Below are 25804 nucleotides of genomic sequence, written 5' to 3' on the forward strand. Positions count from 1 at the left end.
ACTAGAGACAATCTGAAGCAACTCACCTGGCGGGATTCAGAAGGACATACACATCTTTGATTTATTACATTTCACTGTTCTTTTACATACAATTTTTTTAAACTTTAAGATGAGCATCTGTTTATGCAGTATGAAATGAGTTAGTTATTGAAATGACAAGCTTAATAAGGCTGACATTCAATGGAAAACAAATACCCTTCAGGAATCAGAAACAACAGGTGATTTTATTATCTTCTTCTTAAGGGTCCTTAGTAAAGGCTGTGATTTTTATTAACGCCAATAAGCCAAAGCGACGGTTCCCGATGCACTTCTTCGTGCCGTGTGATCGGGCTGTGTCCTCAGTCAATCTTCAACACCCTGTACATGCCGTTCTGAAACACGGTGGTGAAGTGAGGCCGAGCATCCTTGAGCAAGATGCTGCATAAGGGGGGCTTAGCTGCGTTGGAAGGGTCTTCCAAGTCCCAAATTTCGAGCATACTGCAACCAGGCCTGCAAACCAGGCACAGTAAATCATAGGAACAATGCATTCATATTCAGAGGACACATCCAAGTTATAGAGCAGCTCCTAGATTTTGAGAGACTAATTTTTCAATAAACTGGAGATTTTAAGACACTATTTCAGAAAGCATAAACTCAATATTTAGAGATAAAAATGAAATTATGTTGCATTTTCACGTTCCACTTAATCAAATAATAATGTTACTGAATCTAATAAAGGATCAGTATACATTCAGAACTATATTTTAAAAATTCAGTTTTGAAATAAATATAAATCAATATATTTTCTAAATGATATCACCAACCAACATAAGGTCTATTAGTAGTGGAATGAGACAGACAATTCCTGATGAAATTCGTATTTTTGAACTTAAATTGGTGTGGAATTAGCATGAAAACACACAGTTCAAGTCGGGAAAGGGAAACTCTTATGCCAGATTTGTTCCCATCAACTGTTTCTCATTTGGGTCGCTCTATGAGTGGACTGAATGAAGTAATATTTCTCACTAAAGAATATTTTCCTTAATTATTTGACTATTTAACAGCGGCTTTGCAGATTTTGACTGCTAAGTCCAACATCTGGGCCTACTCAAATCTGTTTCTACCAACTTTTTTCCTTAGTATTAGTCACACTGTCCATTTTTTGGAGGTCTGATCATTTTTGGTTAGAAACTGGACACTGAAGATTATAAATTGCCATGATTCTGGAATCTGTTTTGTTCTTGTGATGACTATCGATTTGTAGTCAATTAACTTGCTGGGATAGCCTATTATGTGCAGCAGCTATCCCTGCTCAGTATTTTCCAATTCCAGCTATCATTAACTTGTAAAATCTTTTTATATAAACTATATATGTAAGTCCTTCATCAGATATATGCTTTGCAACTGTTTTCTCCCAGTCTGTGACTTGCCTTTTCATTTTCTTACCATGTTTTGAGGCAAAGATTTCAATTCTGATGTATATAATTTACTTACATTTTATGGTTAGTGCTCTGTATTCTAAGATGTCTTTAAAATTTGAGCTTTTACATTTAGTTCTGTAATCCACGTCAATTTTTGAGTATGGGTCATGTTTCAAAATTTTTCTTCTATACAGATTTCAGTTAGATCAGCAACATTTTCTAAGACTCCTTTTCCATCCAAGTAAAAAATATTAGTTATCCATAAATTTACTGCCTAGTTTCCAAATATGTATGGATTTACTAGGTACCTGTTTATAGATTTCTAATTTAATTCTGTATAATTTCACAACATTTAAACACACTGAGTCTACTTTGATGGCCCAGCATATCGTCTTTTGATGAACACTTCACTCCATGTGCCCTTTAAGAGAACATGTGTTTTCCAGCTGTTCCCCGTAGTGGTACATAGATGTCAATCAGATCAGGGTCTCTGATACTGTTTGTTGCTCACATCTTTTACATCCTCACTGACATTTTATCTACTTTTCTCAGCAGAGAAAGGAATGTTAACATTTCCAACTATGACTGAATATTTGGGGTTTTTTTTGCTTTTAGTTCTGCATATTTTTACTTTGTGTACTTTGAAGTACTGTTCAGATGTCCACACATTTATAACTGTTATGTATTTTGATGAATTAATCCTTTTGTCATTATAAACTATCTATCTATCTGGGGCAATAAGCCTTGTTTTAAAATCCACTTTGTTCTGTTAAATTTAACATTACATGCACACACATGAACATTATGATGCTCCTGTTTCTTTTGCAAGATGCCATTTCTTCCAGGATACATTTACTAGATAATGAAACTATATAAAAATAAGGTACTAAAATTTCTGAACTTACCTTTTCAATACTGGTATAGCCTAATTCCTAATTACCTACAGGAGAAGTAAAAATGCTCAATTTTGGGCTTAATACAACTAAACACCTCTTAGATCAAGGAGTCTAAAAGAAAAGGCCTCAAGATATCCATCAAACATTTTTTTAATTTTAAGATTTTTAGACATTCAAAATTCTGAAATTTAAAAATTTTAATTAAAAATACTTTTATTATGTCCTTTTAAGGTATGTGAAACTTTTGTCATAAATCTTATAAATCCCAAGTAATTTAGCTGTATAGCAGAATGCTAATTTCTCACTTCGCTGTAAATTCAAATCTGTATTTCACACATCTAATAAAAATTATCATAAAACTTGAAAAATCTTTATGAAAAAAGCTGTATTTAAGATAATAAAATTTAAAAATTAGGAAACTAAAATACAGTATAATTTTTTGAAATTAAATTCTACTGAAATGATAGTATAGTTTTACTTTCCTACAAGAAATAATTTTAAGTAAAATATTTTAATGAAATTTATTTAGAATAAGAATTTTTAAAGAATCAGGACTACTTTAATAAAGTAAAACAGTTGCTGCTTAAAAATATATCATAGGGCTCATACTCACTTAGTTCTTACGACACACCACGCCTCTTCTAAAACGTAGTAATTCACATGTAACTCCGACAATTTATCCCTTACTTCTTTTGCAGATTTTCGACTATATGCGGAATAAACTATTTTTGTCCGGGCCCTTTAATTTTTAAAACAGGTTAAGGAAATTTTAATATACAAGAATAGAATGGAGTAAATAAATTTTGCTAGTAAATTAAAATCTGAATGCTCACTGGATGGAGCATTTATATATATGACCCCAAATACATTAATTATTTTGGGGTAGTGGTTTCCACACTCCTTATATTTTGTGCATGCTCAAATATACAGCAGTTTGAATTTTGCATGTATGGCTTGTTTATAAACCAGTTTAGGATCTAGAGTTAGATAATAGGATAATCATTCACAATATAAAGTTTGCTTCATACAATTCATAAAAGAATTAATCTCACAGAACACATTCAGGTAGAGGCTAAATACAGCTGAAACAGATTTCAGGAGATAATTTCATCGATAGAAGCTCTGAGAAGCAGGAGTTGAAGCTGAATGTAGGAAACAGAACATCCAGACAGAGGGCGTCGAGGGCAGCCGTCAGATAAAGCACCTTTGCAGAAGCTTGGGACACAGGGATGGTCACCAAAATTCGGTACAATACATGGTTTAGCCCTAAATGGGAGTTTTTATGAAATCCTGAGCAAATTACCATTTATGTTCTAGACATTTCTTAGAAGTTCAAGCAAATAGGATGCCCAATCTCCATGACAAGACATAAAACTTTAAATAATTTAAAAATATACCTGTAACAATCGGCCAAAAATGTATGCAGAAAAAAGGATTACCCTGACAATTACTAGAATAATTAATTTTTAAAAATCAGGCATTTAAGAAAAACATAAGTGTCAGACTCCAATGGAAACTAGAGTTCTCATAACCACCTAGCAAAAGAACACCCTAAATTTTCATAAAAGCATCTAATACGTCAAATTTCATATATTTTTCTATCTGTTAATAAAGGCTAGTCACGGGCCAGCAGTAAGATGGAGAATGGGTTCTTAAGTCAGGCGGAGGGGCGGTGGAGTCCGGGGCGGGGGCTGGAAAGATAAGGCCACGGGCCAACCATCTCAGCTCGTTACTCCTGAGTTTTACTGCAATGAGCACACGCAAAGCGCGCACACGCGCACTCACACTGAGGCAGTCATAAATGTGGCCCATGTTCCACTTGGCCACAGTTGGCTTTTGCTTCTGTCCCCAGAGCCTAGCAAGCTGCTTTAGGGCCCACAGGCCCACGTGATCTCTGGGTGGTTGTTACACGTTTTAACCTGTAGCATGGATGAGGTGAGCGCGTGTGCGAGTGTAAACACGTTTCCCAGTGCTGAGCGTCAGCACCAGGTGTGAGCGTGCTGGGGGCAATGTCCCCTCAGCTGCCAACCTCAAGTCCGCGTCCTCGTAGTGCGGGTGGTTCACGATGGGGCGCAGCGTGGACAGCTTGATGCTCGCCATCGTCGGCATGGCGCCCGCGAACACGGCATCTGAAAGGCGACAGTCCTTCGTGACATATTTAAAGAAAACCAAGAGTGACTTATCTGTCACAGCTGAACCCAAATGAAGGATGCTGCAGGACGCAAACAACCACTCGCATGTTACGTCCCTTCGCTCGATCCTGACTGCCCACCACAGTAAGAGCCAACCTGGTGCCAGGCGGTACTAAATGTCGTTACCGGGACCACACAGTTTAACCTGCACAAGTTCACACAGTGGGTTCTCTGTGAACAATCCTGCGTTCCTGATGTTAATGAAAACTCTTTGACGGTTACCTGGGGGGACTGACAGAGGGCGCGGGGCGCGCTGTGAAAAGCTCTGCTTCAGTGGCCGTCGCAGTGAGCCTGCTCGCGACCGGCGCCGGAGCGAGCGACCGTGTGTGTGCATTTTCAAATGTGTGCACAAAACCAGCCACCCGCATAACTAAGCAGCTGCATACCTGGTCTGGTATTGTATTTGATCCACTGTATCAGTTCTTCCTGAGGCAAATTATTAAATTCTCCTAGTATGCTCCACTGATTATGGAGGTTTGCACACCCTTGGAGTGACATGACCGTTAGAATGCCAAAGATGACATTCTCAAAACGAATTCTGCAAAAAAGCCAGCCAAAGAGCTGGAATGAGAGAAACCATTTATTTATCATTCTTATGTGAACAGTGCTCTCGGGTCAGTAATTAATACTCTCACCTTGCTACTTAAGCCAGGGTGGATTACCATTTGATATTGTCAAGTGCACTAATCACTTACAGAGCTGCCCTCAGCTCCTGTTACGAACAGCAAGTATTTTTACGGACATCCTAAATAACAGGGCAAGCCCACTAGCGCGAACATGTATATTGCTCTCAGGAAAAGCAGCACCTCATATCCTAGGACAAGACCCTCATGATCAAAACTATTCTAAAGAACGAGCCCCAGAGCGCCTTTCCCCGGGGATTCTCCAAGCCAGCACTTCCACCGAGTCTCCTCTCGCATCAGAGGAGCGCCGGGGCCGGGGGCCACGGGCCTAGACACCCCTGCACAGACCTGAGCTCCACCAAAAGGCTACGTTTGTGGGCAGGGTCACGGACAGAGGGGAGGGCGAGCCCATCGCTCGTCTCAGGAATATCAGTCACAGCCTGGGAGTGATCTCACAGCTACTCGGAGTTGCTCGCCCTACTCCACAGGGAAGCGTGAGCCAACCCTGTAACTCATCTAAGGGGACACGGCCTTTCTGTGCTCTGGGGCACTCGGCAGTGACGGGAGCCGCGCCACAGCAGCCACACAGGACGAGGGACGGGGGACGAGCGCCTTACCCGCCGAGAGCATATCAGGGAAGCCATCACACACATGTGAGGCGTCAGGAACAGCTTCAGCCTCATAATTAAAACGGCAAGAGCAGTGAATGCGAACAGCTGCAAGGTGTGGAAAATCAGCTACAAAAACACAAAACAAAATGAGTTTCACTTTACATATTGTTGAATTGGTAAGTATAAAATAAAGTGTATTAAAACTACGATTCGCTAGGACAAGGATCTGTTAGCTTAGTAAGAAGTCTACTAATATTTATTCACTCGACAAAGCTAAGCTGAATGCCTACTACATGCCAGGTACTGTTCTGGGTGCCACGGATTCAACATTAACAAAACAGCGAGCAATTTCTGCCCTCGTGAGGTTTACATTTTAGTATATTTAGTAAAGAGAGACAGAAAATAAAGCAAAACTAAATCCATTATATGGTCTTTTAGGAAGTGGTGGGTGGGTGCCTAGTGTTTTTCCATGTCTCCACTGAAAACTTATCCACATGTGAGCGCAGGAGCCCTGCTACACCACCTTCCGCAGCCGTAACGCTGCTGCTGCTTGTTAACTGACTGACTGTCACATCTGTCTGGGCAGAAGCCCGGCCTCCAGTCACAGGCCTCGGGGACCCATCCTGATGGCTGAGCAGCTCAGTGGCTGAGAAATTAATGTGACTGTCGAATGCACAAAAGAATAAATGAATGAAGGTAACTTAATTTAATCATGCTCCACAGTCCTACATCAGCCTTCGAGCTTTCCAATCCTTACCACTGGTCACAACAGAGCGGGTTAAAATGTGAGGAGGGTCAGCAGACATTTACCACCACGGCCGAACCACTCAAGATCCGCTCATGGCCGTCAGCAGCGAGGCTACACCTCGGTAAACCGGCCTTGAGTTAGAATCTACTCCACAAATCTACCAGAGATTAAAATGAAGGCTTTACCTCGCCCTGTTCAAGGAGCTGTTTTCTGAAATAAAACAAAAATAGTCTCTATTTCCTAAACGTCCATTATTCTATGAGTCCATAAAAATAAACTTTATTTCTTCTTAGATCTTAAAAATTTGATTCTCTCTTAACTACTTAGAAGCATAAAGAAAAATAAATATATTAGATGATATCATTAAAAGTACAGCAATCTCTTAAGCATGATGTATAGTCATTCGACTTAAGTTTTCTTCAATTTATTTCATGTCCTATTTTTCTTGCATATGTTTATGCCATAAATCTGCTGTCTTTACTAAAATCACCAAAAAATGTGATGAAACAAATAGTTTTAACAAGAAATGTAGAAGAAACTATTTCATTGATATTCAGAAAACCAATTATACTTTCTCCGAAAGTTAAAAAAAGAATTGGCCAGATAAATGTTAGCATACTTCTGTTTCTTCACTTTAAATTCTAGTCATATATTAAACTAAATTAATTTAAATTTTGAGTTAATTCACAAATATAAATATCTGCAAAAACAGCTCCCAAATATATGAAAGAGATAGATCCATCCAATAAGACTAATACATTCAGCCAATTTTTAAATTTTTTTTTTTTTTAGAAAACATGTAAGTTTGGTTCGTATCTCCTTTTGTCACCATAATGCTGAGGTTTAATGTCCATTCATTTGAAAAACTGACATGACAGTAAATTATTTAATAATTAAAAATAGCGTGGTTTAGAAACAACTATGATATAATTACCTTAAATAAGTGTTTGTAGATAAGACACATAAAACATCACGAAAAGTCTGTGAATAGAATCAAATCAATGAAACTTTTCTAAGAAATTACACAGCATTTAAAACACCCTCATCATGAACATAAACACACCCAGTAGGGAGAGTTTCTTAGAGGGGAAGGGGGAGCGAGCCTGCCCTGTGACATTACCGCCGTTTTCCACGCCGGGCTACCAGCAGGCTGGCGGAGCAGGCCTGGGTGCCGTTTCCCACCCCTCTCCTCGCCGCTCTCCTCTTTCCAAGTGGTCCCTGGGGACCTGGATCGGGGTGAAAACTACAGAGATGCGGAGGAGGTGCCCTTCTCACTCATGAGTTACTCACATTCTGTGTGGCAACACAGGAATGAGAAACGCGGGAGCTGGAACCACAGAGAGAAGATAGCAACCGATTCTAAACACTGAAAACCGGCTTCACCAGCCGCCCGGTAGCGGGTGCGGGAGGGAGGTCTAGTCGGAGCGGGATTTCTTCCACAGCCATAACCCGTTCTTTGTTGAGAATGGACACAAGGAGAACAGAACGGTGTTTTTTAAATAGCTACACACATTTCTCCTGTGTGTCTCAAAACGGATCGAGGCTTCCTTGAAGGAGCTGTCCTTGCACTTCATTTCATAGCATCTGTAATGTGTAATTCTTTAGTCCTTTGTGTGGCTGTTTAATGTCCCCAAACCCATTGAATAGAACCTTAGGCTGTAGGTCCTAAGGCAGGGGCCTTTTCGTCTCACTGTTCCAAGATGTTTAGGTCTTTCTTGCCCCCTGGTGGGTAACTGATGTTTCTTTTGAGAGGATACATAAGAATACCTTTTCTAATGTGGCTTCCTAAAAAGCCATATAATACGAGATTAAAAAAAGATTTCAATAAAAAATCTGGGGGGAAGGGGAAGAGTTTAGTGTAAAAATAAGATGGGCAGAATTCTGAGCTGTTATCATTAATCTAGTATAAAGTTCTTATCTTGAACCCAAAGTGACAAAAAAATTTTAAATACCTTTTTTAAGATGAAATAAGTAATCACCATAACAAGTGGAAGTAATAATGTCTTTATGTATCTCAATGGAGTCTGAAATAAAACAAATTATTTAAGTCATTTATTAAATTTTACATTAAATGAGTCAAACAAAGTCCATGTCAAACTGAGTGTCACAAAGAAAATTCTTAAAGGCAGATCTTCGTCATTAACAGAATATATATATTTATCAACCTTCATGTTCTAATATAAGAATCAACATTAAAAAACAGTTACAGATTTACCAAAAGTTTTAAGGATAAAAATATTAAACTAAAAATTAGCTACGTCTATTAACTTTTCCTTGCTTTGGGGTTTATCCGTTCTTTATTTACATAATATTGAGTTTTATACTGTGTGTTTGCTGACCCGTGTGCCCTACATTATCATTTTCTGGGCTGCAAAGCTTCATCATTTTCATGCACCAAACTGGAATTAACAGCTAGCCTAAGTACTTACTGAGTAGCAATGAGGACTGAGGCAGCATCAGCAGCTAACCAGTTTTCATGAGCTGTTACTGTGACGGGGAGGGATCTACCAGGGGACCACCCTGGAGGAAGGACCCGAGTCACATTCCTCTTTGTGGTCTTGCCACCAACTGCCTCATGGGTAACTGGTGGCCAGTGAGTTTTTGACTGACTGACTGACTGGGTAGATAAGAATAACATCTGATTAGTAGTGTCCCTTTGCTGGCAACGTCTTGTTTAAAATTTGTGTAGTATTTGGGGTATTAAGTAAAATAAAGCTGAATTTTTAAAAAACCTAAATAAGAATTTGGATTTACTTTTCCTGAGTGGTCCCATACCTCCAACCGACCTGGATTACTACAAGTAATTGAACTGTCATAACAGTAAGTCGCAGTGGTCCGTGTGATGTGTTAAGCACTCTCCCTGGATTATCTCAGTCAACCACATCAATAACCCTTCAAGACGGGAAACCACTGTTGACTGCTTTTACATGTAAGAGAGCAGACAAGGAAGGCCGTCTAACTAGCGAATGTTCCAGTAAAAAAATTGATAGGGTAAGTTGGATGTTTCTGAATAAAAAATTTTGAGTTTCAGATTCGAAAGAAAACTTAACAAAACAAAAAAAAACATACCGCTTTTTCCATAAAGTCAAATTCAGGAGCACAGGTGTAAATTAAGGTATCGAAATCTGTATACCTTAAGATTCTCGCGGTTATGAGGTCACTCAGGCGAATCTGGAAGAAAATAGTTAAATTAAAATTACACAAATCATTATAGTCAAGAACCACTGATTTTATATCCTAGTAATAAAAATCTATAGAGCACATAAATCTGGTACATGGTGCCCCTCAAAGGAAAAAAAATACAGTGAACAATACAATACATGCTATAGGCTGAACTATGAAAAAAACGAGAGAGAGAGAGAGAAATGTCAAGAGAAATGAAAAGTTGAAAGAGGTCAGGAAAAATAAGCAGAGATGATAACGTAAAGAGTGAGCTAAAATCAATATTTGCTGGGCAGAAACCACCATGCAGTTAATCATGAGATTTTATAATCACATCATCTAGCAAGAGAAAGACAATTTTGCGTTACGCTCTTGACCACACACTGTAAATCATGCAGATTTTCTGCGTGGTCATTTCCCCAAAGCCTCAAGCGACTGTTTCGGGGGCCCCAAGCTTCTGAGATGCGCGCTCAAGGCCGAGCGGAGCGCCGCCTTCGCCATCACGAGACGCCCCGCACTACTCTCACTTAGTCAGTTGCTCTCCGAGGCCTAAACAGACGCAGCGCAACTCCCAGCTTCTATGCTGTTCCTTACCCTCTGTTGGGGAGACAACTCTTCTCCCACTGCATCCTTAGGCCAAATAGAAAGGAAAACATTTGGTGTATAAAATCTTAATTCATAATATTTTACAGGGATAGAAATTGTTTCATATCAAGTTTATATGATTATCTGCGATTGTCTTTTATTCATGGTCCTGAGGATGACTAGTTTCCTTAATTTTCCTAATTTAGAGTAGGCCTGGTGACTAATGATAATTTAACCAAAACACTTTAGTTTCAAATCTTTCTCACTGCTGTCTCACTGAGGAAGTCACTTAAGAGTACCAAGAATGGGGGTGTGTGTGTGCGCGTGTGCACACGCAAGCACATATGTGTGTGAGATTTGTAAAGAGTTGGGTGACCACGCGGAGCAAAGCAAGAGAGAAAACTATAGACCAACTTCATGGATAAGTACGTAACTTAGGATATCTAAGTAAAGCTTATCATAAAATAGATACTCCCTACACAATAAAAAGTGAAGAATAAAAGGGGAAAGAGAGAAAATGTGTCAGACATACCAGAGAGCAGCAGCAACAATTAAACCTAATAAATCACTATGCAAAGCTCGCAATAAATAGCAAAGGAATCCTTACACTCTGAAATTGTATTTAATATGAACACATACGTGAGTTCAATTCTATTGGATGACAATAGCGGTTGACCTTTCAGAGAGTAAATACTATGTTCCCTTGTTAAACCTGAAGCAATTTCAACATTAGACAGGGTCCTAACTGGATAGTACTAGATATGGTAAATTTCAGAGTAGATTATTGTGTGATACATGCATGTATGCTCATATCCAAACAGAAAGTGCTAAAACTCGAAAGTAAACCCATGAATTGTTTTCTATTCCTTAAATTCATTAAGTAGGGACTTATGCTTTAAAAAGGGCCATTATTTAAGGAATTAGCCTTAAAACAGAAATGCCACACAAGGGGTCCATATATTTTCTAGAAGATAAAAAAGAACTTTTATCATTTTCTATGTTAAAAATTCTTAAAAATATCAAATATCTTAAACTTAATCCGTAATTATAAATAAAACTATATTGATATTTTAAGAGTTCTATATTCCAAAGCTGAGTATAGACTGCTCATATGTTAACATCTGCAATAACTGTCTAAACAAATAATTATTTGTGCTTTAACTGAAATATAAACAAGTAACTACTTAACATATTATTAATTATTTTCCTAGAAGGGTAAGTCAGCACTCACTGATATACTTTTTTCTTAGTAGGTTGAAAAGCTCATTGAATTTCAGGGTTATAGTATTTACTCTGCCAATAATTAGCTTGGAGCCCTTGAAGAAGGCACTTAACATATGTAAAATGAAGCAGTAAAAATAGGTGATTTCAAAGTTTTCATCCAGGTATACATATTTACAGAATTTTTTATATTTTAACTAGAAAGTACTTACATGGTCTGAAACGCCTAAGATTTTAGATGTCAGAAATTTCAAAATGATTGTTCCACATAACCAACCAAAACCTTGAATTAGCTAAAGAATAAAAAAAACAGAAGTCAGTTACTAAAAATTACCCAGTTAAAATACTCAATTATATCAAAAAATGGCATAGAAAAAAATTGACAAAAAGTTGTGCCACCACCTCTGGCCCCCATAGCTTCAGGTGAAAAGTCTGCTGTATTTCAAATCAGTTTCACCCTATAGGTAATGCATCATTTCTGACTGCTTTCAAAATTTTTTTGTTTAGTTTTCAAAAGTTTAATTATGATGTGTCTAGCCAGGGATTTTGTTGAGTTTATCCTACCTGGGATTCATTCAGTCTCCTGACTCTGTAGATTTAAGTATTTTACCAAATTTAAGAAGTTTTCAGCCACTACTTCTTTAAAAACTTTTTCAGTGCCTCTCTTTTTCCTCTCCTTATGGAACTTCAATGATACAACCAGATCTTTTGTTATTGTCCCACAGGACCCTAAGCCTCTATGATATTTTTTCCAGTCTATTTTTCCTTTGTTATTTAGATTGGGTGATTTCTTTCTATTGTACTATCTTCCTTATAGCATTGGACTGGATTTGGAGGTAGAGTTATGACATTATTTCATACATATAAATACACACATGTGAGTGTACATACAGATACATATAATGAAAGGTCTAGAAGCAAGGACACACTGGTAGCAATGACAACACTCTGACCTTGGTTTCTAAATACCATTCTATACTAAAAGGAACTAAGGGTCTTGGGAGAAATGGCTGATTCCAGAGTTGGGGCAAGGACAATATAAGAAGAGCCTGACACATCTTGTTGAGCCATAATGTAAGGAAGTACATAAAGAATTATGAATATAGATCAAATGGGGGAAAACCCACACTGGCCAACTCTGACATTGATATTTGTATCTGATATAACTTTTCCCATATATATAACAAATTACTCCAGCATTATTCATTGAAAAGCATCCTGCAAGGTAATCTTGTTATAACTGCTTTGAATCTAAGCATCAACTGAAGAGAAATGACATTATATAGTGTCTTCCTATGCATAAACATGGTATATTTTTTCCATTTATTTTGATATAGTCTTAACAATTTAAAAATATTTTCCCCAAATATTGTACATATTTTGTTAAGTTTATTCAGACACTGTGCTTTTTCTTCCTAATATACATGACAAATTTACAAAAATTTTTTCTTTGTTGCCAGAAAATAGAAATGTAATTGACTTTTGAATATTAATCATATCTAGCCATGTTATTGAATTCTTATATCTAATAACTTGAAAATTATTTCTCTTCCATGTAAATAATGATATTATGACTTCTGATTCTTCCTTTCTATTTCCTTCCCATTCCTGTTTACTTTCTTGCTTTAATGTGCTAGCTCAGACCTTTAATGAAAATGTGAAAAAAACACATTTATCTTGCTATTTTAAATGGAACACTCTAACTACCTCACCTATAAGATCAATGGATGTTGAAAAATTTTACTAGGTTAAGAAAATCCCCTGCTATTTCTACTGTGTTGAGTTTTTATCGTATATACATGGGTGTTCATCAGATTCGTGTTCTGCATCTAACAGAACGATGAGTGGTTTTTCCCTTTAATCTGTCTGTGTGATAATGCACACTTACGGATTTTCCAGAACCATATTTGCATTCCCGGGATGAGGCCAATTTTATCAGAATGAGGATACATAGTTATATATAGCTGTTCTTGAGTTACTAGTTTTTCTTCCAAGTTGCCACACAATGGTAAAGAATATTAAAAATAGATTCTGATCAGTCATAAGTGACAATTTTTCTGTGTATTTTTTACTGCTATTCAATATAAAAATAATAAAGAACTTCCTTGTTCTCAAATTTTTCAATTGTGGCAGAGTAAGATATGCAATATAATCTTTATTCCATTACCAGGAAAGAATTACTTGAGAAATAACAAAACAGGTAAGAAAAAGTGTTAGTTCACAAAATATCTTTGCTTTTCTTTTTTGACTGTCTTCTGTAAAATGAAAAAAGCTATGAAAATCCAGGACATCTTTTGCATTGTTTAAATGACTACCATGATGTTTCTCCCTTTTGCAAGACTGACAATTATCAATTATACAAGTTTCAAAATATAATATATGCTGAACATTCATTAAAGCTCAACTTTTTTCTCTTTAGAATTTGTTCCTTTGGAATTACTGAAATGAAAACAATGAGAAGCTGGCAATACATTCATTTTGTTCATTTTGTATTCTGAATAGAAATGTACTTATCTTATCATAGCTTTTCCAGTTTTACCCTATCAATATATAAGATGTATTCACATAGTTCTTCAATAATGTAGGTTTTATTTTTCAACAGAAGTAAAACAGAGGGGGAAAAAATGTCATCTGCTGATATTATGATAATTAGTCATTGTAGGGCCTAGCAAATAATATACTTACTTTACTTGGAAACAAAGCTTTACACAAACAAAGAGGTAACATGGGCCATCCATTTGCTTATCTGGGAGGAAGTTGAACAAAGATTAAGCAGTGTCTAAACTGAAATAAGAAGAGGCTGGGAGATTGTAGAGAAATGTCCAAAGGACAAAAATACTAGAGTCTAAAGTTGGAAGCAGAGGGAAAGATGGATGATGGACAGATGCAGAGAACAGAAAAGGGGAAAGTGGGAACAGAATTACAAACCTGGTTATTTTGAAGAAAAGGTTAGAGAGAGAAACTTAAGGCAAACAGAAAATTTAAAAGTAGGGTAGCCTGGCTGGGCGTGGCTTAAAGGTTGAGCATCGACCTAGGAGCCAGGAGATCAAGGTTTGATTCCCGGTCAGGGCACATGCTTGGGTTGTGGGCTCGTTCCCTAGTCGGGGGCGTGTAGGAGGCAGTCGATCAATGACTCTCTCATCATTGATGTTTCTCTCTCTCTCCCTCTCTCTCTCTGAAATCAATAAAGATATACTTTTTTTAAAAAAAAATAAGGTAGTAGGGATCTAGCTGAATGAAAGCAAAGGGAGAAAGGCTGAGGCAGTACAAGTTTCTTAAAGATGACTTCTTGATGTTGCTGAAGACTAAGATGTATTACCTCCAACCAGTCATTTTTAAGTATATCATCCTATTTGGTTTATGGAAATAAAGATTTTGAAGAAATTGTATTAAAGATGTTAAATCTCACCCAGAAGTTGAGTTCAGATACTCCCAATCTTTGAATATTACTTCTCTTTAGAATTATCACCTAAAATACATGTGATACAAAATGAAATAAAATTAACATTTATATTTTATATGAATTATATGTTTCCAAAATTACATGGCCACGCCCCCCTTCCATCTTGCCTATCACCAGCCATTTTCCTTCTTAATTGCCGATTTTTCAAAATTTGAACATGACAGAATTTCCTTGGGGTGAAAGCTAAATGCTTTGAACACTAAAAAGTTGCCCCTAGAATAAAGTTAATTCCTCACTGCACTACTTGGGATGTGTTACATAGGCAACTCTTCTGACGAGGTAGATGGTGTGTGGATGGTGTGTCCATGCAAGTGTATATGCAGGTTATCCAGCAAAATTAGTGGTTTAAGTTAACCTGAAAATCCTTCCTCTCCAAACTCCCAAATAAAATATTTTAAAATGTTTTTTTAAAACCCTAACTTTTAAGAAAGAAATGGAACTTTCCACATGCCAGACAAAAGAAGGTGATTTTAAAAACAAAAACAGGAGAGACCCTATGGCAGTCTTTAAGGAGGACTGTAGAAGGAAGTTACAACTACAGGCTAGTACTGAAAAGGGAGGGAAGCAGAAGAGTACTTGGAACTATGAAAGGTAAGAAAATGAAACTGAGACTCATACATAGAGCCAGGGTCCTCAAAAACCACACCTTCAGTGCTATCAACAAAATGTTTATGTCCTCTACCAAATTCATGGGCTGAAACCCTAATCTCCAATGTGACATGCTGGAGGTAAAACCTTGGGGAGGTAATTAAATCCCTAATGAATGGAATTAGTACCCTTATAAGGGGAGACATGGAGAGAGATGGTCTCTCTCTCCACATGTGAGGATACAGTGAAGGCATCTGTTTACAAGACAAGAAGAGAGCCCTCACCAAGAACCAAAGTGACTGGCACCTTGGTCTTAGACTTCCCAGTCTCAAGAACTGTGAGAAATAAGCCACCTAGTCTATTGTATTTTTGTTGTGGAAGCACCTCTAGCTACCATTTCCAGGGCTTCATTTGTGCAGTGCCATACTGACATCTACTATTATATTCCATCTGAAGGGCCTCCTTTAACATTTCTTTTAGTGCAAATGCGGTCATGTAGCCTTTATTTTGCCTTCATTTTTTGAGCCATATGTTGCTAGGTATAGAATTGTAGATTGACAGTATTTTTTCTGTAAGCGTTTTAAAGAAATTTTGAGTATTTTAACTGTCTTATTCCTTGCATTTTTTTCTTATGAAAAATCTGACATCCTTACCCTTTGTTCTTCTACATTTAACATGTTTTATTTCTTTGGTTATTAATATTGTACCTTTATCACTGATTCTGAGCAACTTGATTATAATATGCCTTACTATATAGCATTGTTGTATTCGGGATTTACTGAAATTCTTTATCTCTGAGTTAATAATTTTCATCACATTAGAAAAATTTTGGCCATTATTTCTTCACATATTTTTCCACCTCCTCCTAACTCCATTCTTTTAGACAGCAGTTTACTTTTCCTGTATCAACTGTAAATGAGGGACTGGAATATTACTATTTTGCAATCCCCACTAAATAATGGATCTGGTACTAAGCATTGATGGCTGCTATCATGAAAAGAGAGGTACTGGATATTATGTATCTCCTGACGAACGAAGAACACTACGCTAAATGGATCAAACCTTAAGCTGTCCAAGTGTTAGATTCAATTATTAATATACGATAAATATGGAAAACAAAGGAGGATATAAAGCTAAACCACGAGGATTCAGAGAGTGAAATCTACACCATATAATCCTCTAGTGTTCAATGGCCTAGGCTCTTCAACAAGTGCATCTCCTGGGGAACAAAACAGGCATATATATATGAAACCTGTGGACAAAAATAGAAACTTAAGTGATGAAACTATAGAGGAAAGCTAGGAGCAATTACCATAGTTATTACTGCTGTAGAGCAGTGCAAGGGAATTATAATTGGGGCAGGACAGCTGGAAAAGTTCTGATTTTGACTTGATTGTGATTTAAATATATTTGCCAAATAACAGTTCATTAATCAGTACTTATCAATACTCGTTAGTACTGCCAGTACATAAAACACTTGTTTTATACAGTTTTCCGTATTTCAAAATAAAATAGCTTTCCGAAAAAGAGGTGGATGAGCATACAATTATAAGTCTTTTATCTTGCCATGCTGAGTAAGTCTGACAGAATGCTGAAGAAGTTTGACAGAATGCTGAAAAAGTTTGATAGAATGCTGAAAATGAAAAGATGATGTTTTAGAGGAATAAGAAAAGGAAGGGATTACTTATTGTGAGGGAAAAAAGGTGTGGGGAGCAAAAATGTTAAAACACAAGGTCAACTGAACAAGAGTCAGTCAATGTCCGTGCATGGAAACGCGCGCACTGTGTTGGTACTACTGTGGTTGGGGTCATTTTTGGTAACTGTGAAAAGAGAACACGTGGGGAACATTCCCATGGAGGAAAACATTATAGGCTCTGGCTTAGGAATATCAGAAGTGTGACTCTAAAGTAATAAAGCTGATTTTCTGAACCACTGTTCCAAATACATATCCAAATGAATGTTATTCAGTGAAAGTAAGTCACATGAGGAGACTATAAACTTATTCTAACTGCATTACCATTGCTCGAAAACAGTTTGGAACTCTATTTTCTAAACTACCTTCAAAAGTAATTTAGTTATAGGAGCAAGAAAATAGGTCTTATTACTTTAATGTCACACCATATTTTGATCAAGATCTATATGTTCCCCAGCCCAATCACCCACCTTATCACAAGACTTTGGTCCTTTCCAAAAATCAAATCCACCCTTGAAAGACGAAGTTTTGCCACCATTGAGGATATTCAAAAGAATGTGCCACAGTCTGTGAAGGCAATTCAGAGGAGTTCCAAACTGTTCTGAGCAATGGCAGGGGCACTGCAGTAAGTAGTGGGCCTCCTGGAGTGACTTGGGAGGAAATAACTAACTTTGATCATAAATTATGGCATATTTTAAAAGTAAGTCAGTCTTATTATCTTCTAGTTGTTTTTTAAAAGATTTCCTTGGGCATTGCCTTAAAATGGTAAACTTTGTACCATGTTATTTTCCAAGGATGAGAGAGAGAGAGTAGGTGTTATTTGGGGAACACTTTTTCGTATTAGTAATAATTGGGAAAGGATCCTACTTATACTCCTAAACCTATGTCGGGTGGGTTACACCTCCTATTTCACAGGTTAAAAAAACAGAACAACTTCATGAGCTTAACATATACTTACCCATGTCATTAACAAAGATGAAGAATAATAAGAAGATAAATACATCGGATTTCCAAACATTAATACAAAACAAAGGAGAACTGAAACCTGAAAAGGGAAGAAAAGAAACACGTTTCATCATTATGATACGTAGCATAATGCACACTTGGTCTACAGGCATATAGCCTTTCTAATATAAACTTCATATGCATAAATAAGACTAATAGATCTTGGCCAAATGATAATAGAATTGCAATGCACTGATAGGTCCTATGTATCTTCAACACTATAAATTCATTATAGAAATATTTATTTTTTTTCTCTATCTGCTACTTGGTACAAAGAAAATGGGAAAAACTATTATGTCTGTTGATTTAATAATGGAGTAATATAATAAAAAAGACTTAGTTGTATTAATTTTTTTATCTTATTTTTGCTGGACTACTTGAGGATTTCTTTCACTAAGGAAGTTTATTTTATGTTCTTAGAAGATATTTTTATGTCCTTAGGGGAGATGTGTTTGGAAACTAAGATAAAAACAAAAATTCTAGGTGGGGCAGGAGCCAGGTGGAGGGGGCAAAGGGGAGGAAGTGGGGGACACCTATAGTACTCTCAACAATAAAATAAATTTTTAAAAACATGAACACACAAAATTTACAGAGTAAATTCATTTCAGGTCTCAGGGGGAAAAGGCAGTTTCAAAGGTAGTGACTAATAAGAAATAAAGCATAAAAATAAGAGTTTCAGAGAGTAAAACCACCTCCACTATAGTTGAAAGTACGCTATAATATGGTCTCTATAAGGTACACTTCCCATTTTCCTTCTGGATGTTATCAAAAGCATATGTATTAAATGCAACTTGGAAGATGGTAGCCCCGAGATTTTATTTTAATCTTGACTTATAAATATGAAAACGTTACCATATTCATATAAATGATCTTCTTAAATTTGTTTGGCTCAATATACCCCACAACATACATGGGAAATAATGAGGCTATCTGAAAGAAAAACGTTAAAAAAGCAAGTGAAAAAAATGTAAGAAACAAATACTATTCATAAGCAAAGTAAATGTAACAGGAGAGTTATATTTCTAATAATGATACCTAAGTAATGTAACCAACCTTCTCCCTGAGAACTAGAGTAGCTAAGGAAAATACCTACAAAAGACACACAGATTACTAACAAGACCAAAAAATAAAAATAAAAAAAAAATTAGGAAGCTAAGAGCAGAGAAAGGGTGGAAATCTGCAGTGATGAGCATGGCACTGTGGGTCACCTTTCTCTCGGAGACACCTGACGGCGAGAGGCTGCGGGGGACTTAGCGGGGGCACCGGGAAGGATGCGGGCGGCGGCCCCAGGCTCCGGCAGGGGGGTCCCCAGGCTCGGGCAGGGGCGCCCCGCAGTCCCCCGCCTCCGAACTACCTCGGGCTCTATCAGGCACAGATACAGTCACACCCTAAAACCTGTACAGAAACAACCCAGTGCACTTGCACTCGACTCAGATGAGTTTACCATCATCTCACCTGCGTGAAAAGTATGAACTGAGCGAACTGCCAGGGGAGCATGAAGGCGACGTTGGAGAGGCAGAGCGCGACCAAGTGCCTCCCGCTGCCGTGCGACGTCCTGGGGGAGAAGCGACAGCAGTGAGTTCCCAAGGTCGCCTATCACAACGCAAAGGCCAAGGGCACAGCGCCCTCGCCTACCGGTTCCCTCGTCTTCCATGCAAGACAACAGAGTGCAGCTCACTTGTAAAAGCTCACTGGAAAGAACCTAAAATACTGCTTGCTTATTAAAACGTCAGTAGTTATCAGAAACTCAGTATTTTAGAATATTTTCTTAACCGGATATTCAATTTATTTTGAAAGTTACTAAAAAACCAGCACCTACATTTGAATGATAACAGGCTGGAGTGTATTTTAAGCATCGTCACTTATTATTTAGGTCTGCTGTACAATGGAAATCACCTGAGGATCAGAGTCAACACGAACATCTGCAGCACGAGGAACGGGTAGGAGAAGCTCTCCCGGAGCGGAGGTGTCCACATCACGCGCGTGGCCTGAAACCAGAAAACGCTCGCTTCACTTTGCGCCCCGCAACGAACACTGTTAACCTCACAGTCATCGCTTTAACAGCAGGCTCCTTCACTCCCGGGCGCCTGGCACAGCTCCGTGGGCTTTGGAGCTCTAAGGGACACGCGGCCGTGAGGCGAGGACCGTCCCCAGCGAGCGCAGTCAGGGGAAAGCTCAGCAGGCCACGCAGGAAACGCGAAGGGCAGGCAGGGGGAGGCGCGGGGGAGGTAAAGGCCCAGGGCCGAGGGACTGCCCCACCCCCGGCGCTGCAGGGAGGGCCCCGCAGTCCCAGGGCCTGGGGATGCACACGCACACGCCCGGGAAAATACACAAACAGATGTCCCCGGGCAACTCACAAACATTAAGGGAGTTTACACATAACGAGTTTAATAAATATACACACACAGTACAAATAATTAAGACTATCTTTGAATTTGTGAAATATACCTTTAAAAAGTTAACTAAGTTTCTAAAAGTAATGTAGTATTTGGGAATCACTAATGTGATGCATACAATAAAAGTGTTAATTACATTTAAATAAACTGTAAAACTGTTTTAAGACATATGGGTGAGAATATTATAAAAGTTTTCTATCAAGAATTCTAAAATTCTAGAAAGCACCTAACCTTGTAGGAGTTACTGCTCCTCTTCCAAGAAACCAAAATTCTTAAACTTGCAAGAACTTGGTTTTGTGGCACATATGAGAGTCAACTCACAATGCTGGTCGTCTGGCACTCAAAGAAAACATCTCTTCACATGATCACACTGGTGAGGGACGATGCATTTGTTTGCTTTAAGTTTATATATCTAAGATATTTATGTATAATACTTTTGACTCCCTTGTCTAGCAGATTGTTTAAATTAACCAAGTATCTTTCCCAGGGGTAATGAATAAAGGCTGTACCATGTGTAAGCTGGGCCCTAACATATCACATATTGTGCATCTGCAAACTAGCTGCCGGGTCCCCTCCCTTCACTCCACAGCCTCTGCATCCAACCCAGCGCCTGGCACATTGTTAGGTACGCAGCACTCTGCGGGATGAATTTATCCTGTTCTAAGTTCCTAGGAACTCTTTTTAGGTTGCCCATGACCTGCTGGGCTGAATTAGCTGGTTGGTCTCTATTCTGATTTAGTGTTTTGTGCTCCTGAAAAGGCAGCATCGTGCAATAGAAGAAATGAGGCTTTGGAGCAGACAGATGTGAACGGGGGACCCGGCTTCATCATGCAGTGAATGTGAAATCTTGGGTGAGGAACTTAACCTCCCTAACTTTCAGTTTCTTATCTCCTGTGAGGATAACTACCATCTCCCAGAAAAGTTTGGTAGGAGTGAGATAATGTATACAAAGTGCCTAAACTTAACAAGCACAGTATTTCCTTTTTCTACAAAATATATGTGTATGAACACATACACTAAAAACCAGGCCAGAAATTTCATGTCATAAATTCTAATTATTATGTAAAAATGTGGACCAAAAGGATTAAATATCAACTTACAACACAAGGTTCTTTAAAATACTGCGAAGTCCTAAGTAATACGCAATTATATATTGTTTTGATGAATATATTTTTTTGTTCCTATATAGTCCCTTCTATTTCTTAAAAATTATTTTCTAGAAAACAAACCTCTCCATGGTTGAAAAAGTAGCATAATACTGTAATTACACCTCCAAGTTGAGTCCCACTGTAAAAAAAGTATACAATCATAATTCATGCAAAATTTAGTGAATTTTTTCACAAAATTATCTTAGAATTTACAATCATATTTAAAATGTCACAGTACTAAGCCATATAAAATAAGAAAAATCTCAAAAGTACCTATGTTGTGGGTGTTTTAATCTTGAATGTACAAGCATATAAAATGTACATACAAAATAATCTGAATTTTATAATATACTTATTTTCTAAATAAAACATATAAGATGCAAACATAAGATAATATTTAACGAACAGGCCACACTTCAGTCTCTAGCGCATTATTTGAATATTCAGAATGGAGGCAGACTTTGTCTTTTGACTAAGGGATGAAAACAAGAGTCTGACAGCTTCATTTAGCAGTAACTTTAACTGTCTACACCACTGGGAATATTCCCGAGTCCCAAAGAAACAGCGTAGGACACAAAAATCTGGTCAAGGATAACCATCCGAGGTTAAGAACCATTTCCTAAAGCAGCCTTTTCTTTGGATGTTGTTCATCCCTTACATCCACTGCGCCACACTTGGAAGACAATAAATGTTGACATAATGACTGAAAAGGGAAGGAGTAGTTTCCAAAAAAAAAAAACAGAAACAAAAAACAGAGGAAAGCAAATGGGAAGTGACTGGCCATTAATAAGTTTTTACTAAAGGAGATTCAAAGGATGCACTTAGGAAAGTAAGAAATTGAGAGAAGGAATGTCTAAGAAGGGCAATACTACACTAGAAACTAGCAACACGTGGATAACACTAAGATTCGACAACATACACAACAGAACACAAAACCCAATAAATCCCACAGAGGGGCAATGGGAGCGCTAAACTATGGTAATAGAAGATGCAAGGGGCTGTTGTGAAGCCAAGTGCTTTAACATTTCTTGTACCAATCAGATCAGGAAAGATATCAATTAATTTTAGACTTGATGAAGTTAGATATGCATGTTAACATTTGTCCTTAGCCACCAACAGAACAGAAATGGAGGATCTGGATTCCAAGTTGGTGCCAGTAGAATCACAAAATAAGAAACATAAAATATCCCCACAAGTCCCGTTTCTGTTGTTTCTCACATGCCATTCACTATCCTCACAATCTGAGTGAACTTTTATAGCCAACGTTTGTTCTATCTACATATCCTTCTTAAAGACTGAAGCTTCGGTTCATATTCCAGAACTATGTAACCAATTTAGAGAAGATGATAATTCTTGGGTTGCTCAGCAATGAAAAATATTAATTTTGAAAGGCTTTAGTCTTATGTAACATTTTCCAGGTTTAAAAAAGCCTAAGACATACAAACTACTCTCTGAAATAGAACATCTTTAAGCCTAACACCATAATCTAAAGGTAATCCTTTCCCTAAAAAAAACTGTGATGAGCTTAACTATTTTTCCTATACGGCATATATACAGAAAAGTACATAAAACTTCTAGACAGTTTATGGGATAATTATAAAGCAAACATCCTTGTGACCACCACATTGAGACAGAAAACTGATTGCACCCGAGTCTCCACTCGTCACCCCTTGAGACGGCCACTACCCTGATTTTTGCAATTATCAATTTAGCCACTTGTACATCCATATCATACTATCATTCACTTTAATCTGTTTTTAAACTTGATACAAATGGAAGTAGGCGGGATTTCTTTTTATTTTGTGCCTGCCTTCATTCATTCATTTGAAGACTTGCCCGCGCTGATGTGTGTAGCCGCAGCTCCGCGTTCACTGTTCTACAGCATTCCGCTACATTAATGAACTACTGTGCGTACAGTTCTCTGCTGATGGGCATTTGAATTGTTTCCAGTTTGGAGCTATTACCAACAATGCTGCTATATTCTTGTACATACTATTTCCTGGTACGCATGTGCCAAGGTTTCTTAGACATACACACTTTAAACAGGAGTTGCTGAGTTATAAGGTACCTGCATCTTCAACTTTACTAGATAATGCATGCTGTTTTTCCAAAATAGTTACACAAATATGTCCACGTGCTATGGGTAAGAGTCCCTTTTGCAATCCAGTGGATGTGAAATAGTATTTCATTGTGGTTTAAATTTTTATTTTCCTGACAACTAATGATGTTGGTCAACTTTACATATGCTTACTGGCTTCTGGACAACAGTAGGCTGCTAGTGAAGTTTTGGAGGGGTTAAAAGTTAAATATGGATTTTCAACTAGGGGGGGGCAGTTGGCACCTCTAACCCCTGCAATGTTCAAGGGTCAACTATACATGACTGTCACAGTTAACTGCAACCTCTCACCTGAGATTGAACACACTGCCACCCCAAACTAAGTTGTAGTATAGCATTGTTATCAAGAAAGACAGGCTATCGGCTGTGTGTCTGCTACAAGAGATAAACATTATATTTCTTTTTTTAATATTACATGTACAGAGACTAAAATTAGAAATTATCTGCTACTCATGCCAACCCAAGATCCCCTAATAATGTTACACATGACTCAGGTATTTTCATTACAATTTTGGTTAAGGAATCGTAACTAAAACAAGTTCCCCACAAGGGAAAAAGGAAGGCCCTTATGATATTAGTTTAGTGACAGCTCTAGTTCCAGGTTGCACGATATGGGATAAGTTTCTGAAAAAAATAAATCTACAAATGTTCCTACTACTAGTCAATTAATCTCACTAATTATCCTTTTTATATAATCAACAAATGGCAGCCAGTCCTTATGAGCCCACTAAAGGATCTTTCAATACAGTAGCAGTCTTACCTCAGATACGCACCATATACGAAGAACATTGCCATCATTACTCCATTTAAAATAAAAATCACACCGACATAAAAGCAGGCAGGGTCTCCCACTCCTTTAAAAAGACACAGATTATTCAGTATTTCATGAATAAACGACTCTAAAGTAATTGGACATAATAACTGCAGTGCTTTGTAATCAAGAGCTCATGAGTTTGCCGAAAGCATTAGTACTTTCCTCTTACATGAGGTATTACTAGTTACATTCAAACTTTATACTTTATTGTGGCTACATTTATACTTTCCCCCAATTAAGTATCATTATACTGTAATAATTATTTGGTTCTTCGCTCTATCTAGGAGATGCTGCTATTGTTCAGTATCTAGAACTGTCTGTAGAGTCACTTGAATTACGAGAGAAGCTCCATGGCGTTATCCTGAGCTCTGTTCTAGGACGAGTAAGACATGGGTGCTGCCCCTGGCAAAGCTTTAGTCTGTGAGATAACCCAGTTATCTGATCCATTATTACGTAGAGCCAGAACCTTAAACCTTAACACAGAATAACTCCCATGCACGAGACTAGACAGACATGCATAAAATATATTAACAGTCACATGGTCGACTAGGCGCTTTACAATCTTCATGTCATAATCCTATTAGTTGTTATGAAAATAATTTTTTAATGGTTGAGAAAACAGAGCATAGAAAATTTAAATAACTTGTCAAGTGTTATTTAGTTATAAAAGTTTTTGGTGGCGCGGAGACCTGAAGGCGCTGACCTAATGCCTCTTCTGCTCCGACTGTCCCTCTGCAGCCTGTCCTGATACCTTCTTTCTCTTCCTCTGCACACCCCCTGGGGGCTGGACCACCCCAGGCTCTGTCGCACACCCTCCTCCTCAGTCTCTGTAGTGTCCTTCAGGAAACCTTCCACTTCCATGGCTCCAACTGTCACCTACATACAGTGACTTCAAGCCTCCCTCCAGCGACCGCTTCCCTCTTGCTGCCTGACCTCTCCACGCTGAGCAACTCGAACCTGCTACCTTAATAATGCTTTACACCATTCAAAAGGACCCAATTACTTAAGTTGGAAACAAAACAGTTCCACGACTTCCCTGTCCTTTCCCTCTCCCATCAACCGGTTACCACACATTGTCAATCCAGCTTCCAAATCTCTCAGACCCACGCCCTTCCCAGTCACCCTTCCCGCCATTGCCTGCTG

General features: G+C 38.0%; 1 protein-coding gene across 1 annotated transcript in view; it reads right to left on the minus strand.

The window, feature by feature from the left end:
- Positions 1-338: 338 nt before the first annotated feature.
- Positions 339-25804, minus strand: part of DPY19L2 (dpy-19 like 2) — a gene marked incomplete at both ends in the record, with an annotated part of 36666 nt that continues 11200 nt past the window's right edge. Inside the window, 17 exons of the mRNA XM_081146986.1 lie at positions 339-489; positions 2910-3035; positions 4326-4425; positions 4875-5049; positions 5729-5848; positions 6656-6680; positions 7405-7451; positions 8423-8494; positions 9540-9641; positions 11651-11731; positions 14848-14907; positions 18141-18227; positions 19040-19117; positions 19643-19742; positions 20084-20175; positions 21813-21870; positions 24608-24701. Of these exons, the coding sequence (XP_081003112.1) occupies positions 339-489; positions 2910-3035; positions 4326-4425; positions 4875-5049; positions 5729-5848; positions 6656-6680; positions 7405-7451; positions 8423-8494; positions 9540-9641; positions 11651-11731; positions 14848-14907; positions 18141-18227; positions 19040-19117; positions 19643-19742; positions 20084-20175; positions 21813-21870; positions 24608-24701 (1568 nt within the window). The remainder of the gene's footprint in view (positions 490-2909; positions 3036-4325; positions 4426-4874; positions 5050-5728; positions 5849-6655; positions 6681-7404; positions 7452-8422; positions 8495-9539; positions 9642-11650; positions 11732-14847; positions 14908-18140; positions 18228-19039; positions 19118-19642; positions 19743-20083; positions 20176-21812; positions 21871-24607; positions 24702-25804) is intronic.

The sequence above is a fragment of the Miniopterus schreibersii genome (assembly GCF_964146895.1).
Source record: "Miniopterus schreibersii genome assembly, chromosome: 9".
Classification (NCBI taxonomy): Eukaryota; Metazoa; Chordata; class Mammalia; order Chiroptera; family Miniopteridae; genus Miniopterus; species Miniopterus schreibersii.